This window comes from Lottia gigantea (genome assembly GCF_000327385.1).
Source record: "Lottia gigantea unplaced genomic scaffold LOTGIsca_149, whole genome shotgun sequence".
Lineage (NCBI taxonomy): Eukaryota > Metazoa > Mollusca > Gastropoda > Lottiidae > Lottia > Lottia gigantea.
Window position 1 is genome coordinate 304,050 of NW_008707778.1, and position 12,582 is coordinate 316,631.

At 32.9% G+C, this 12,582-nt stretch overlaps 1 protein-coding gene across 1 annotated transcript; it reads right to left on the minus strand.

The window, feature by feature from the left end:
* Positions 1–5,801: 5,801 nt before the first annotated feature.
* Positions 5,802–12,519, minus strand: LOTGIDRAFT_238518 (hypothetical protein; the record flags this gene model as incomplete). The annotated part of the gene is made up of 8 exons (XM_009050305.1): positions 12,477–12,519; positions 11,908–12,020; positions 11,156–11,452; positions 10,251–10,410; positions 9,053–9,238; positions 8,640–8,833; positions 6,590–6,679; positions 5,802–5,822 (listed from the first exon to the last, which is right to left on the minus strand). The coding sequence occupies exons 2-8, from the start codon at positions 12,013–12,015 to the stop codon at positions 5,802–5,804; spliced, it is 1,056 nt and encodes a 351-aa protein (XP_009048553.1). The 5' UTR covers positions 12,016–12,020; positions 12,477–12,519.
* Between the last annotated feature and the right edge of the window lie 63 nt (positions 12,520–12,582).

Here is a 12,582-nt window from a genome sequence, read left to right on the forward strand (position 1 = left end):
TCCAGATTCAATAATGCACAGTTTGTCATTGAAGAAGTGAAGAAGTGGTAATGTCTCTAATGTAATAATCAAGGTTTCCAAAAACACATTTGTGTCCAACAATTTTTATTCACATGAATGCTGCCAAGCAGATTTATGTCAAATGTTTGCAAGTATCTAAACTGAAGCCTTTTTTTGACCAACTATTAACAAAATCAAGCCTCCAACCAATTCCAAATTCCACAACTATCCTATTCTTTATCAAAAATAATATCCAGCTAATTCAAACCACCAAATTCACTGACATGGCCATTACTTTTAAAAGGGGTCAAAAACTATTCAAAATATTTTTTTATCAAATTATATTCATCCAAATCAAACCACCAAATTCACTCACTATTCCTAACTTTTCCAAATTACAAAATACAATGTTTATATTACAAACCAAATAGCAAAATTTGCTACTAATTTGGAAATCGTTGAAATTACAGTGCTACATATTATACTAAAGTTCTAGTTTAGAATGACTGATCTCTCTCTAACTTGAATATATCAATAATGAACCATAGTTTATAATCCAATAACACATTGTCTAAATATTATATAATACTTTATTTCACTAATGTCCTTACTATCCAGTTTCTTCACTTCAGTTCAATAAGCGTCATATGATTTTGCAAATTACTTCATATCTAAATATTCATAACTCAACTCATTCAAGTGTCAATTCATTATCAATATAACTAAAATTAGATTACAATTGGGTTTACTTTTAGTCTCCATTGTTTTCTAACACCTTATGTTTAACCAATCATGTTTGACCAAGTATGTCATGTAGAACCAGTTTCTTGATTACATAACAAATTTAGGAAAATGTGAAACCCAAAGCAATAACGTAAAAAAACAGGTACAAGACTTGTTAGATTATAATGGAGACGAAAAATATCAGAAAATAAAAAAGAAACAAAACTGTAATTAGATTGATTGATCCTTCGCTGAGAGTCATTCCTTCAGGTCAGTAAGAGCCTTGTATGAAGTAATGCATTCAAATTTATGAAATGTCAACCATTGATCTTGGTTCTAACTAATTAATTGCTATTTTATCATTTTATTAATTGTATAAACTGTTTTATATCCACATTTTGTTTTCTATTATTTTATTTATTTTACTGAGTTAAACAAATTAACATGGTGCTTAGAGCTTGATTGATTCAAATCATTAAATCATTGAATTAACCCATAGCTTAAGGGGGCAATATTTTCATTTTCATTAATATTAAATAGTAAATTATACTTGAAAATATTTCTAAAGTATGCTATTTATATCTATGTAGCTACTCGATCAAACTGAATTTTCTTTGGAGAAAATGGAGATTACTTATCATTAATTGGGCAGCGCAACCGAGTTTTTGCATTTATTTTGCTTAAATCTGTACAGTAATTTTCTTACACCTACCAAAAAATGAACATAAAAAGCAGCAATGTTTTTAAATAGTTTTGGTGTTTCAATTTCCCCCCAAAAAAACAGAGACAGTATTTTACGTATTATTATTAAAAACATTCATGAATTATACATAAGATAGCTTGCCAGGCAAGGTAACATACACCCACTGGCAGTTGTCAGAAATAATAAAACAGTCTTTAGTAACTAAAGTATGAATTTTCTCATATTAAAGAAATTTTAATAGTTTGAATTCAATGATATATATATTTACTGCCAGTTATTTATGCTGAGAAATACCACAAAATTTTTAAAAAAAATTATCAATAACCCAAATACATCAAATTATCTCATCAATATAGATGATCACACCATGTTTCATTAAAATCAATTGAAAACTGTAGTCTCTAATATGTTCACAAACAAATATATAAATTATCACACCAAATTTCATTAAAATCAATTGAAAACTGCAGTCTCTATGAAGAAATGTTGATGGACCAACGGACAGGGGCGACGGCAATATACGTCCACATTTCCATGTGGGTGTATAAAAATGATTCATAAAGACTTAAATATACTATTTACTTGTATGTATCTATTTGATCAACCTGAATTTTTTTTAGTGGGTTTGTCCAACTGACGATTGACAAACACCATGCAGTGTGTAACAAGGGGAATTTGCCAGGAAAGTAGTCTTCTCTTTTTTGATTTCCTGTCATGGGATCTTTATTGTGCAAGACCCAAAGCACAAGTGGTTTATTTTCTCATCTTTGACATCTTTCAAATCATGTATTCTAGACTAAATAAGAAATATTTATAGATTCTATTTCCAACTTTATGTTTTTCCCTCCTAATTTTGACCAGGTTATTACATCACTATTGCAAATAACATAACTAATGTTATCACTAAGTTTCTCTGGAATTTCATAACATCAGAGAAGATAAATGGTGTAATTGGATGTAGAGTCCTCAAACATTGGCCACAATACCATTTCAAATACATACATACTAACATATCCAATAATTCAACAAGTTTAAATCCATAAAAATCCTTCAAGCTTAAAGGACTTTAAGCTTTATAATCCCTTTAACACAACCTTAGACACATTAAACATGACCAAAACACATCCATGTCCGAACAAAACAGTTATTCAGACAATACTTTTTAGAGTAGACTAATACGATTCTAAACAAATCAACAATAAGTTAAGTCTATAAAAAAGAAATTGGAATTTGGACAATGAAAATGAAAAATATTAGTTTTTAAGGGTTTGACTATAAAATTAAGCTCTGAATAACAATAAAGAATATTTTAATGTTTTTTAAAGGGGCAGTATGCTAAGTTTAAATAATACATAAAAAAAATTCTGTTTTATATTATTAACATGTATGTATCAACTTGATCCAACTGTATTGTAAGTTCTAACTAGTTTTTGTTATAAGGCCTTGATTGATATTTTTAGTTGAACTTTTCAAAATAATTAGGCTACACATTATAAGCTGTATGTTAGTTTCCCAACACGATCTTCAAAATCTACTTTTTAAATAGTTTTTGCATTCTAAAAATAAAAGGCAGGATTGTTTTAGTTGGATAAGATTGATAAAAGACACATTTCTCTATATTTTGGTCTATAGTTTTCATAAATTTGATTACCAACCTACTAAAACCAGACTGCCCCTTTAAATCAATTTCTGAACACTTATCTTATACAGTAAAGCTTTTAAGCTCTTCAAAATTGTTTTCTAGCAGGTGTCCATAAGTTATGGGTCATTTTGAAATAAAATGTGGTTTTACATCTTAAGGAAAAAAATCAAATCATTGGATCAATGAAATGAAATTTTCATCCCACTGTTTGCACCTTAATTAGTGAATGAAATGGAATTACATATTACTTTACTTCACCATATTTGAGGGTTTCTACTTCAACTCCACAGAATTTGCATTTCAGATCAAAATCTGTAGAGCTGCGAACCCTCAAAAAGTATTTTGTAGGCAGGGCCGAATATATAACGAGAGACAAAGTCTTTTTCCAGAAGATTTAATTTTAAATTTTGAATATTGCCAAAGATAGATTTGATGTTGATATGTCTGTTTCCTCGTTGTATTTTAGGTATAATTTTGAGATCCTGAATAAGTGTCAAATTGATGTCCTTTGATGTGGTTTTTCCAGTAATTTTCAGTTTCTGAAAGTTTGCAAATAAAGGTTTGTAGGAGGGATGAGTGTTCAGTGTCATTGTTGGATAGCTTTAGTCGTGATTGTATTCTCTAAGAGTTGGACCCCCCAGTAGAATAACAGTGCCCACAGGTACCTGATCCCGCAGTCGACCCAGGTGGAGATCAAATGTTTCCAGCTTGACAGCCACGTCACAGACATTTTGCCCACCTAACTCGACCAGAAGTTTTAGGGTATCTATGGCGATGGTCTCATGTTTGCCATCCCAGAGAAAGTTGAAAATTGCAGAATTTATTTCTTTTATTTTAGTTTTGACCACTTTGGCAGTTATTTTGTAGTCCACTGTCAACAGAGAGATAGGCCTATAGTTTTTTTTTTAAATCGGTTGTGGATCCTTTGTTTTTCTAGTTAAAATGGTTAAAATTGAGGTTTTCATCGTATCAGTGAGACGTAGTCTAAAATAGACGTTGTTGATAATTTCGGAAAGATCGTCTTTCATTGAATCCCTAAATGTTAGATAAAATTCTTTTGGCATCCCAGCGATCCTGGGTGCTTTGTTATTCTAAAAATGTTTCAAGGCAATGTAAATCTCATGAGTGGACATAATAGTCTCACTGATCAGGTCACTGTCTGCTGTCGGTGGACTAGAAATACCAGACTCTCTGATATAGTTATCAATGGTGTGGTGTATAACTTTTATAGTAACTGTGAATTATGCTCAAGATTTCTGATCTCCGATGTGATATGGCCGTTATGATCCGAAAGTTTTCAATAATTTTGCTAGACCCATTGTCTAATTCTATTTTTCTAAAGATATCTATATTAGATGTGTCGCTTTCCATGAAGGGGGTCTTAGACCGAATAAGAGGCCCCTTATTCAAGTTATTCTGTACTGCTTTGATGTCCTGTATGAGGGTCTGGTGTAAATTGTCAAAGTGGTCACAAGCCAGATTATGATCATTTTCTAAATCTAATTTTTGTTGTTCTAGTTTTGTAAGTTGATCTCTGAGTTTAGCAGTTCTATTTTTACAGTATTTAATACTGCCATTGATGATCGATTTCTATGTTGTTTTTTAATCGATTTGCATCGGCTATATTGGTTGTGCGTAAGCGAATAATGTGCTTTTAATAGTTTATACCTTTTCCTTTGTTTTCCACAAGTACATACAGTTTCAGCCTTTGACAGATACCTGTACTAACGTGATGTGGACAGTGTCTAACAGTCAAGTGAGTACGTTTCTACACCTTGGTTACAAGCAACGATTGATAAGTCAAAGAACTAAAACTTTAGCCATTTTGATTTGAATTGATCATTTCAACAACATAAAGTCAGACAGTAATCTGTTAATACCTATTGGACTATGTGAATGACTAATTGAGTATGTCAAGCAACTATTCTAGTCTAGACTAAGATCAATATAGACCTATTGTGAAACTATTGATAGTTTGATTAATTACAGAGTAAGAATCAATACTAGTTGAAATATAACATTTCAAATGATATTTTAATCAGAAATAACTGGAATGAAATTGAGTTTAAAGGGGCAGTCTGAATTTTTCCAAAAACTAAAGAACAAAATCTAGAGATATGTCTATCTGTCCCCAATTTAATTAAAATTAGTCTAAAATATCAATTCTATTTGTTTTCTAAGATTTTTAGTCTATATTGTAATAATGGCTGGGTAAAATAACATTAACAAGTAGTAATCTCTTCCACATAGTTTTCCTTCAGAAAATAACTTACTCACAATAAACTATAATAACTGATCAAAGCAATAATATATTTCTATGACACAAGAATTACCCATGAAATAAAGAATTTTGGCATGTTTTATATTTTGTATCTACAGAGTTTCTCAGTTGAACTGTTTTGATTATTAATCAATTATTGATCGATAGCATGCCATCAATAATCAATCTCAATTTGGTAATCGATACCCAGACTTAATTGTATTGTAAAATGTTTTCCAGGTCCTAACGATGTTATTTTTAACCAATCAAAGTGGGTCACTAACACCTGTTTCTTGATAACATAGGGAATTGTGGAACAGTGAAACTCAAAGAAGCTATAATATTGATCTACTTGAGGTTTCAATATCCCACAATTCCATTTATTTTTATCAAGAAATTGGTTCTTCATGAAATGCTGTAATTGGCTGGAAAAACTACCTTTGGGACAGACCTTTGCTACAAAACTTGTAAGATTACATGGAGACTAAATGTAACTGAAAATGGAACAAAATTTCTGACATTAATTTCTAAAATTCAGAAATTATCTTAAAGTTTTAGGTAAACCTTTCAGTTTCTGTAAGGATTATAAACCTAAAAAACCTAATCAAAAATTCCCGAAAGTCCGAAAGTTCATCAATATACATCAGCATGCTAAGTTTCGTCAAAAATTCAAGCAATAATTTAGTCTGTTTGTGTTGGCAAGTACTTGGGGACAGATGGATGGACAGTCTACCTGACAGAGATTATATATTGTGAACATATAAAAATACTGTTGCCTTGCCTAGAAGTGAAAGCATCCCAGAACTTCCCAACTTTGATGCATATGTCCTCCCATTAGAACACTTAACAACTATTCATTCATTAAATTCAGGACATTTCAAATGATTTGTTAATTAAGTTATAAATCCTTTTATATTACATTCATAAACAACAGAGTCAACAAGCTGAAGTTGTCATAAAAAATGTCAAGTTGATTTTCATATCAAATCATAAATGTTATCAGCCGACAATAAGGCATATTGAATAATTATTCTATAATAATGTCTTCTATTTCTGATAGGTTTCCTCACTTCTAATTATGTCTTATAATGAATTGAACTTTGTTAGTTTTGTGACACTATTCCACAATGCTGACTCTTAAAAGTACTGGCAGAGGTATCAGACTTCTCATCGCACAGAAGACAACACAACTCTCTACGTAATGAGCTGTTTTAGGGTCCAGCCCTCTACATTTCTTCATCAAAAAATAATGAACTCTTACCTCAACTGCTTCTTTCATATCAAAAGCTTCCATTTGTCTTTCAGATGGTTTTATTTCTGGAGAGGCATTCTTCATTGTTTCCACAAATTCCTGAAAAAATAATAAGTGAACTCAAAATCTCTGATTATCTTAGCCATATGACACAAAAAAGTTTCAGAATCTAATTGATAATGCAGAAGTCTGATTTTTTTAGTAGGTTGGGGCAGTTACATGCTCAAATTATTATTACCCAAAATCTAGAGATATTTGTCCCTAAGCTTTCCAGAGTTTTAACCAAAAATATCCTGAGGGCATCCTTGTATTTAGAAATTTAGTCATGGTCCAGCTAGTAGACGGGAACCTAATTTTTGTTCTTGTAAAATGAACAAGTTTAGACAAGGACCAGCTAGTAGACAGGAACCTAATTTTTGTTCTTGTAAAATGAACAAGTTTAGACAAGGACCAGCTAGTAGACAGGAACCTAATTTTTGTTCTTTTAAAATGAAAAAGTTTAGTCAAGGGCCAGATAGTAGACGGGAACCTAATTTTTGTTCTTTTAAAATGAAAAAGTTTAGTCAAGGGCCAGATAGTAGACAGGAACCTAATTTTTGTTCTTGTAAAATGAACAAGTTTAGACAAGGACCAGCTAGTAGACGGGAACCTTGTAAAGAAGTTTAGTTATGGACCAGTGGTAGACAGGAACCCAATTTTTGTTCTTGTAAAATCAAGAGGTTTAGTTAAGGACCAGTTGGTAGACAGGAACATAAAGCTTTATTCTTGTAAAATCAAGGTTTAGTTAAGGACCAGTTGGTAGACAGGAACATAAAGCTTTATTCTTGTAAAATCAAGAGGTTTAGTTAAGGACCAGTTGGTAGACAGGAACATAAAGCTTTATTCTTGTAAAATCAAGAAGTTTAGTTAAGGACCAGTTGAAGAACAGGGATTTTAGATGTATTACGGTAAAATTCTAAGGTTTGGTCAAGGATTAGCTGGTAGACAGGATCCGAGAAAAAATTTGTTAAAGAGACAAGTACACCTTCAGTTTCATAAATGGAATTTCTTTTAGTTAAGCTTATCAGTAATGGTGAATCAGAAATTTGGGACTTCTGTGTGTTCAGAATGATCTGCCAACCATTGCCTTTAACCCAAGATGTTTAGGACCAGCTGGTGGGAAAGACCTTGGAGAACCCAATTTGTTATCTTTGTACAATACAAGAGCAGTCCATTAAATTATGTGTTAGAAATAACAAGTTTAAACTGGGTTAATGTCATGTAAAGATACTGAATCTCTAAAGCCCAACGCAGATGAGGAACATTTTAAGCGAACAATCGTAAAAATTTTGTTTCGATCATTTTTTTCACCGTCTGCGGATTACAGATACACGAACAAAAATCTTCGTGAGAATTGTTTGTGAAATCAAACATGTTCGATTTTTTAAAATTGTTTGCCTCCCGAACAATTCTTTGTTCGCCGTCTGCATTAACAACAAACATTAGCGCCGAACATTCATCGATGAAAGACCAATCAGCGATCTTAGCCAGACCACATGACACTCAAAATGCCGACGTCCAGTGAATCCATCAACAGGAGCAGATTTTAGTAGATATGTGGTCGCAATCTGCCTGTTTTTTTATGATTTCTTCTCGCGACTATTCAGATAGGAACAAGAAGAAGCTGTGATGCAAGAAATAGCACAAGCCCTGGAAACAACGGTAAATTTACCTCCCGTACAAGGTTGCCGAACACACCCTGCTCTTTACAACGTTGAATCCAGGTACGGACCAAAATGCTCCTATTTCAACGTCTACGTTGGCATCTTTTTAAAATTAATAAAATAGCTACCGCAATTTTACATTTGGACGTCGCCATTTTGAGGTCATGTGATTTTCCGTGGCACTGGCGTATTGTTCGAGCTACTGTTCGTCGTCTGCGGAATTATGTTTGTCACCTGCGGATAACGGAAAACAAATATATAAGTTTGACGTTTTTGTTCGTCGACAGAAATATTCCTCGTCTGCGTTGGGCTTAACCTAAGAGTCCTCTAAACAACAATAAGTAATTCAGTCATACCTGCTGTTTTTGAAGCGCATAATTTACAGCACTTTTCACCAGTAGATCTGTGAGGACATCTTTCTGACTCTGTTTGTCTAAATGAGAATAATTCACCTCACGTTGGACTCCATTTCTAGTTTTCACCACAGCTATGGACGGCTGTGTTTTTTGACGAGAAAGTTGTTGTGAGTCCAGTTCCTCCTCTTCATCAACTAAAGTAATAAAATCAACACTTTTTTTCTACAAAATTCAACTTTTCAAAAGTAAAAACAATTTTTCAAAAATACAACAATTCTTCAAAAAATACAACATATATTCCGAAAATACATTTTCAAAACATTCAAAATATTTTTCAAAAAATACACCACAAAAATTAAAAAACTGTAATCTTAGAATTGGTTCCAAAACCCACAGTACTACCTGATTCTTACCTTGTTCCAACTCATCGACATCCTTCATATAAAAGGTATATCCAGACAGACTTCCAGGAGATATCAACATATTCCGCATTAATCGATACGGCTGAGGATAGTGGGATAGATCGTCATGAAATATTCTACGTCGTAAAGAGGGGGCCACCATACTTCCGTAAAATAATGACCTTTCAGTGATATAACCTACAAAACATACAAAGAAAATATACTTAAGCCGGGCGTCCACTTGAGAGTTTCATAGCACGAGTTTGCTCTCCGAGAGTAACTCACGAGTGGAAGGTATTTTGCGAGCAACCAACAGTCGATAGAACTGCTGAGAGCGATTTCTCTCAAGTGGAAAGGGGTCTCCTATAAAATGTCAGGCATCCGAACCCAGCTGTCGATAGAACTGGAACCCAGCTGTCGATAGAACTGTGGCGAGTGATTTTCTGTCAAGTGGAAGGGGGTCTGAAACAGTGCTCTATTTCTGCAAAAACTGTCAGGGATACTACGTCTTCAAGTACTTAATTATAAAACGCTTAATACATTCATTCTATGTATTCTAAGTCATAGTATCCCTTTAACAGGCCTATCATATTTTTCACAACACTTGGAGTCTGAAATATGTCGAAACGTACAGAATGGACACGTGAAAAGATTGAGCACCTAGTTGATAGCACAAACTCTCTGATAGTTACTCGCAATAAAATTTAATCTCAATTGCTCTCAAATGGTAGGAGCACTGACAGTTCTCTCGCGAGTAAGTCGCGAAGATTCGCAGAAAAAACTCTCAAGTGGACACCTGGCTTAAAAGGGAATATTATAAAGAGGTTTTATAATTTTCATGTGTTTCAGGAACACTGATAGCTTTCATTTGCACCATTCCAATTTTCAGTCAGACATTTTTGAAAATTGCGATTTCACCAAAACTAAGTGTTTTTGAGATAGTGAAGTCATTCAGTTAGCTATTATAAACTTCTTCTTATTCTTTGACTGCAATAGCACCTTTCTTATATTACAGAAAGTCTATAAACCTTAAGACATAATGATAATTACAGTCCTTATAAAAAGAGCTCTGATTGCTGTATTCTCTTGAGTATAATCCGATCAAATCGCTGCATTCCATGATACTAGAAAACAGACCAATGAAGTCAAGGTATCAGACACAGGTCATAACAGTTTGTCATTTTGAAGATGGGGTTCATTATCAACTGACCTTTACTGATTACATTTTCCAACAATGAATCATCCCAGATGCGAGTCCAAGTTGATAAATAGCGTTTAGCCGAGAATCCTGGTCGTATTTGACGTGGATTGTTAAACTTTCGTTTTTTATGTACAAATCCCAGAAATACATCTGCATCTTCCTCGGCTTCCTAAAACATCAAAAATTCAACTAAAGATATCAGAAAAACAAAAAATAGATCCATATCAATAGACACTTTGAAGTTTGATACAAAATAATATAGGACTGGGCGATATTGGTTCAAGTTGATATCAAGCATTAATATATCGTGATATTTATTAAGTATGGTTTTTACTGATTTTTTAAACAAAGTGTTTTTTTTTTTTTGATTATCTAAAAATCTTAATATTACAAAAACTAATAAAAAATAACCAGTCTTGAATATCATCTGAAAACATCTGTTTCAAATATTAATTTTGTTAAAATTGAAGTTAAAAATTTGACGATATATCATGATAACTACCATATATCACGATATTTAGGTATTTTTAATCAAGTTATATTACCACCAATATATATTCCTATACCGGTATATATTTTGATACCGGTATATCACCCAGCCCTTGGGTTTTATTTTTTCTAAATTTTGCACATGTATGTGTATTTGGAATGCTTTGCAGGTTCAATTTGCACCATTCCAATTTTCAATCCAAAATAAGCATTTTATACATTTTTATCATATAATTTGCCTATCATATCTAAGGTTGCAACAGTGACATTGTCTCACTACAAAATTAGAATGGTGCAAGTTAATGCTATACACATAAAACCTCCCTTTATGGTTTTTTTACAAACATTATATTCCTAGACTTTGAACTGAAAAGATGTCATCATATATTATAAATGAAAATATCAAAAACTGATCAAAATCTCACCTCCTTTCCGTATGATAAAATGGACTTGGCTAAATCATCAACAGTTTTTAAATCTACAGACCCCACATCGTCTAAACTGTGAGATACAATACTCTTGTGATGATTAGCACAACTTTCATTGCGTATGGCAAAATCTTCAGAAAATAACAGCAAAGCTCCTCGTCTGGTTGTGAATGTCTTCGGTAGTTCAAGTTTTTTTAACGTCCTCACAGTTTCTGTAGGGTCAGCAGCAAAATATTTGGTTTTTATTGGTGGAAGATATAGTCGTTTTCTGTCCCGCACAAAATTAAAGTAATCCTGCAATAAATAAAAATGCCAAGTAAAAAATACAGGGTACTGATTTTAGCAGTAGTATATAAATAGTAAGTTAAACAAGAAAACTAAAATTGTCCAGTGGATTTGTGAATCATGTTCAAATAAAAACAAAGTGAAATCAATTTTTATTCTACCTGAAGATATGTTTATGCAGTGTGCAATAAGAGAAATTTGCCAGGACATTAGCATTTTCAATTTCCAACTGTGCATAGCCAGTAGCATAAATGGCCTTTGTTTATTGTGCAATCTGAATGACTGAAGGGGAAATCTGTGCTGAAAATTATGGAGGTATTATCTCGACCTATGCTGTGTTCAAATACCTTCATCGACCTGTTCAAGGAAGTCACTCAATTAACATCAGAATTCATAGGTATATTGGCATAAAAAAAGTGTAAAACTTACAATACTTTTTTAATCTGAAGCTAAAATTAACTTACCTCTGGTTCCAAGACAACTTCCACTTTTTCGTGTCCATTTTGTTGAACCTCGCCAATACCACGGCTGAGGAGAGAGAGATTTAATGTTTGTCCACCCCCACCTACCATCTTGGCTGAAGGGTAAGAAGAAATGATGACAAACTTTGAATCTGTAAACATTGAGGGTTTTTAAACATTCTGGTCAGAGAGTGTTGTCAGTATTGCAGTGTAGCCTTAGTGGCAAACTATTTGACATTTTCAGTTTCAGCAATGACATCCCAGAAAAATTAATCAAAGACTCAACAAAAGCAAAAATTGCGTTTAGTTTCGATTATTTTAGGACTTAATCTAAATATTGCCCGTCTTCATTAGCCCACATGTTGCATCGGGGATAGATTTCTAAATATTAAACTTTCTCGAGTATTTCCTTTTTTACGTTCTTCAAATATTCATATCAACTAATGTCTAAATGTTAGCTGGCGTGCGGACATCTCATTATCATGCGCTATGAAACAGACAGTATTTGTCAAATATTATTTATTTACACGGTGCACCGATCTGAAACTAAATTCCTTCAATTACTTACTTACCTTTTATTTACATAAAGTCATTTAACTTTCAGCACTGCTCTTTTGTCCGCCATGCTGTTTATCGTTGCTGGGTGTCGTGACGTCACAATCAGCAGGTGCCCGCTAC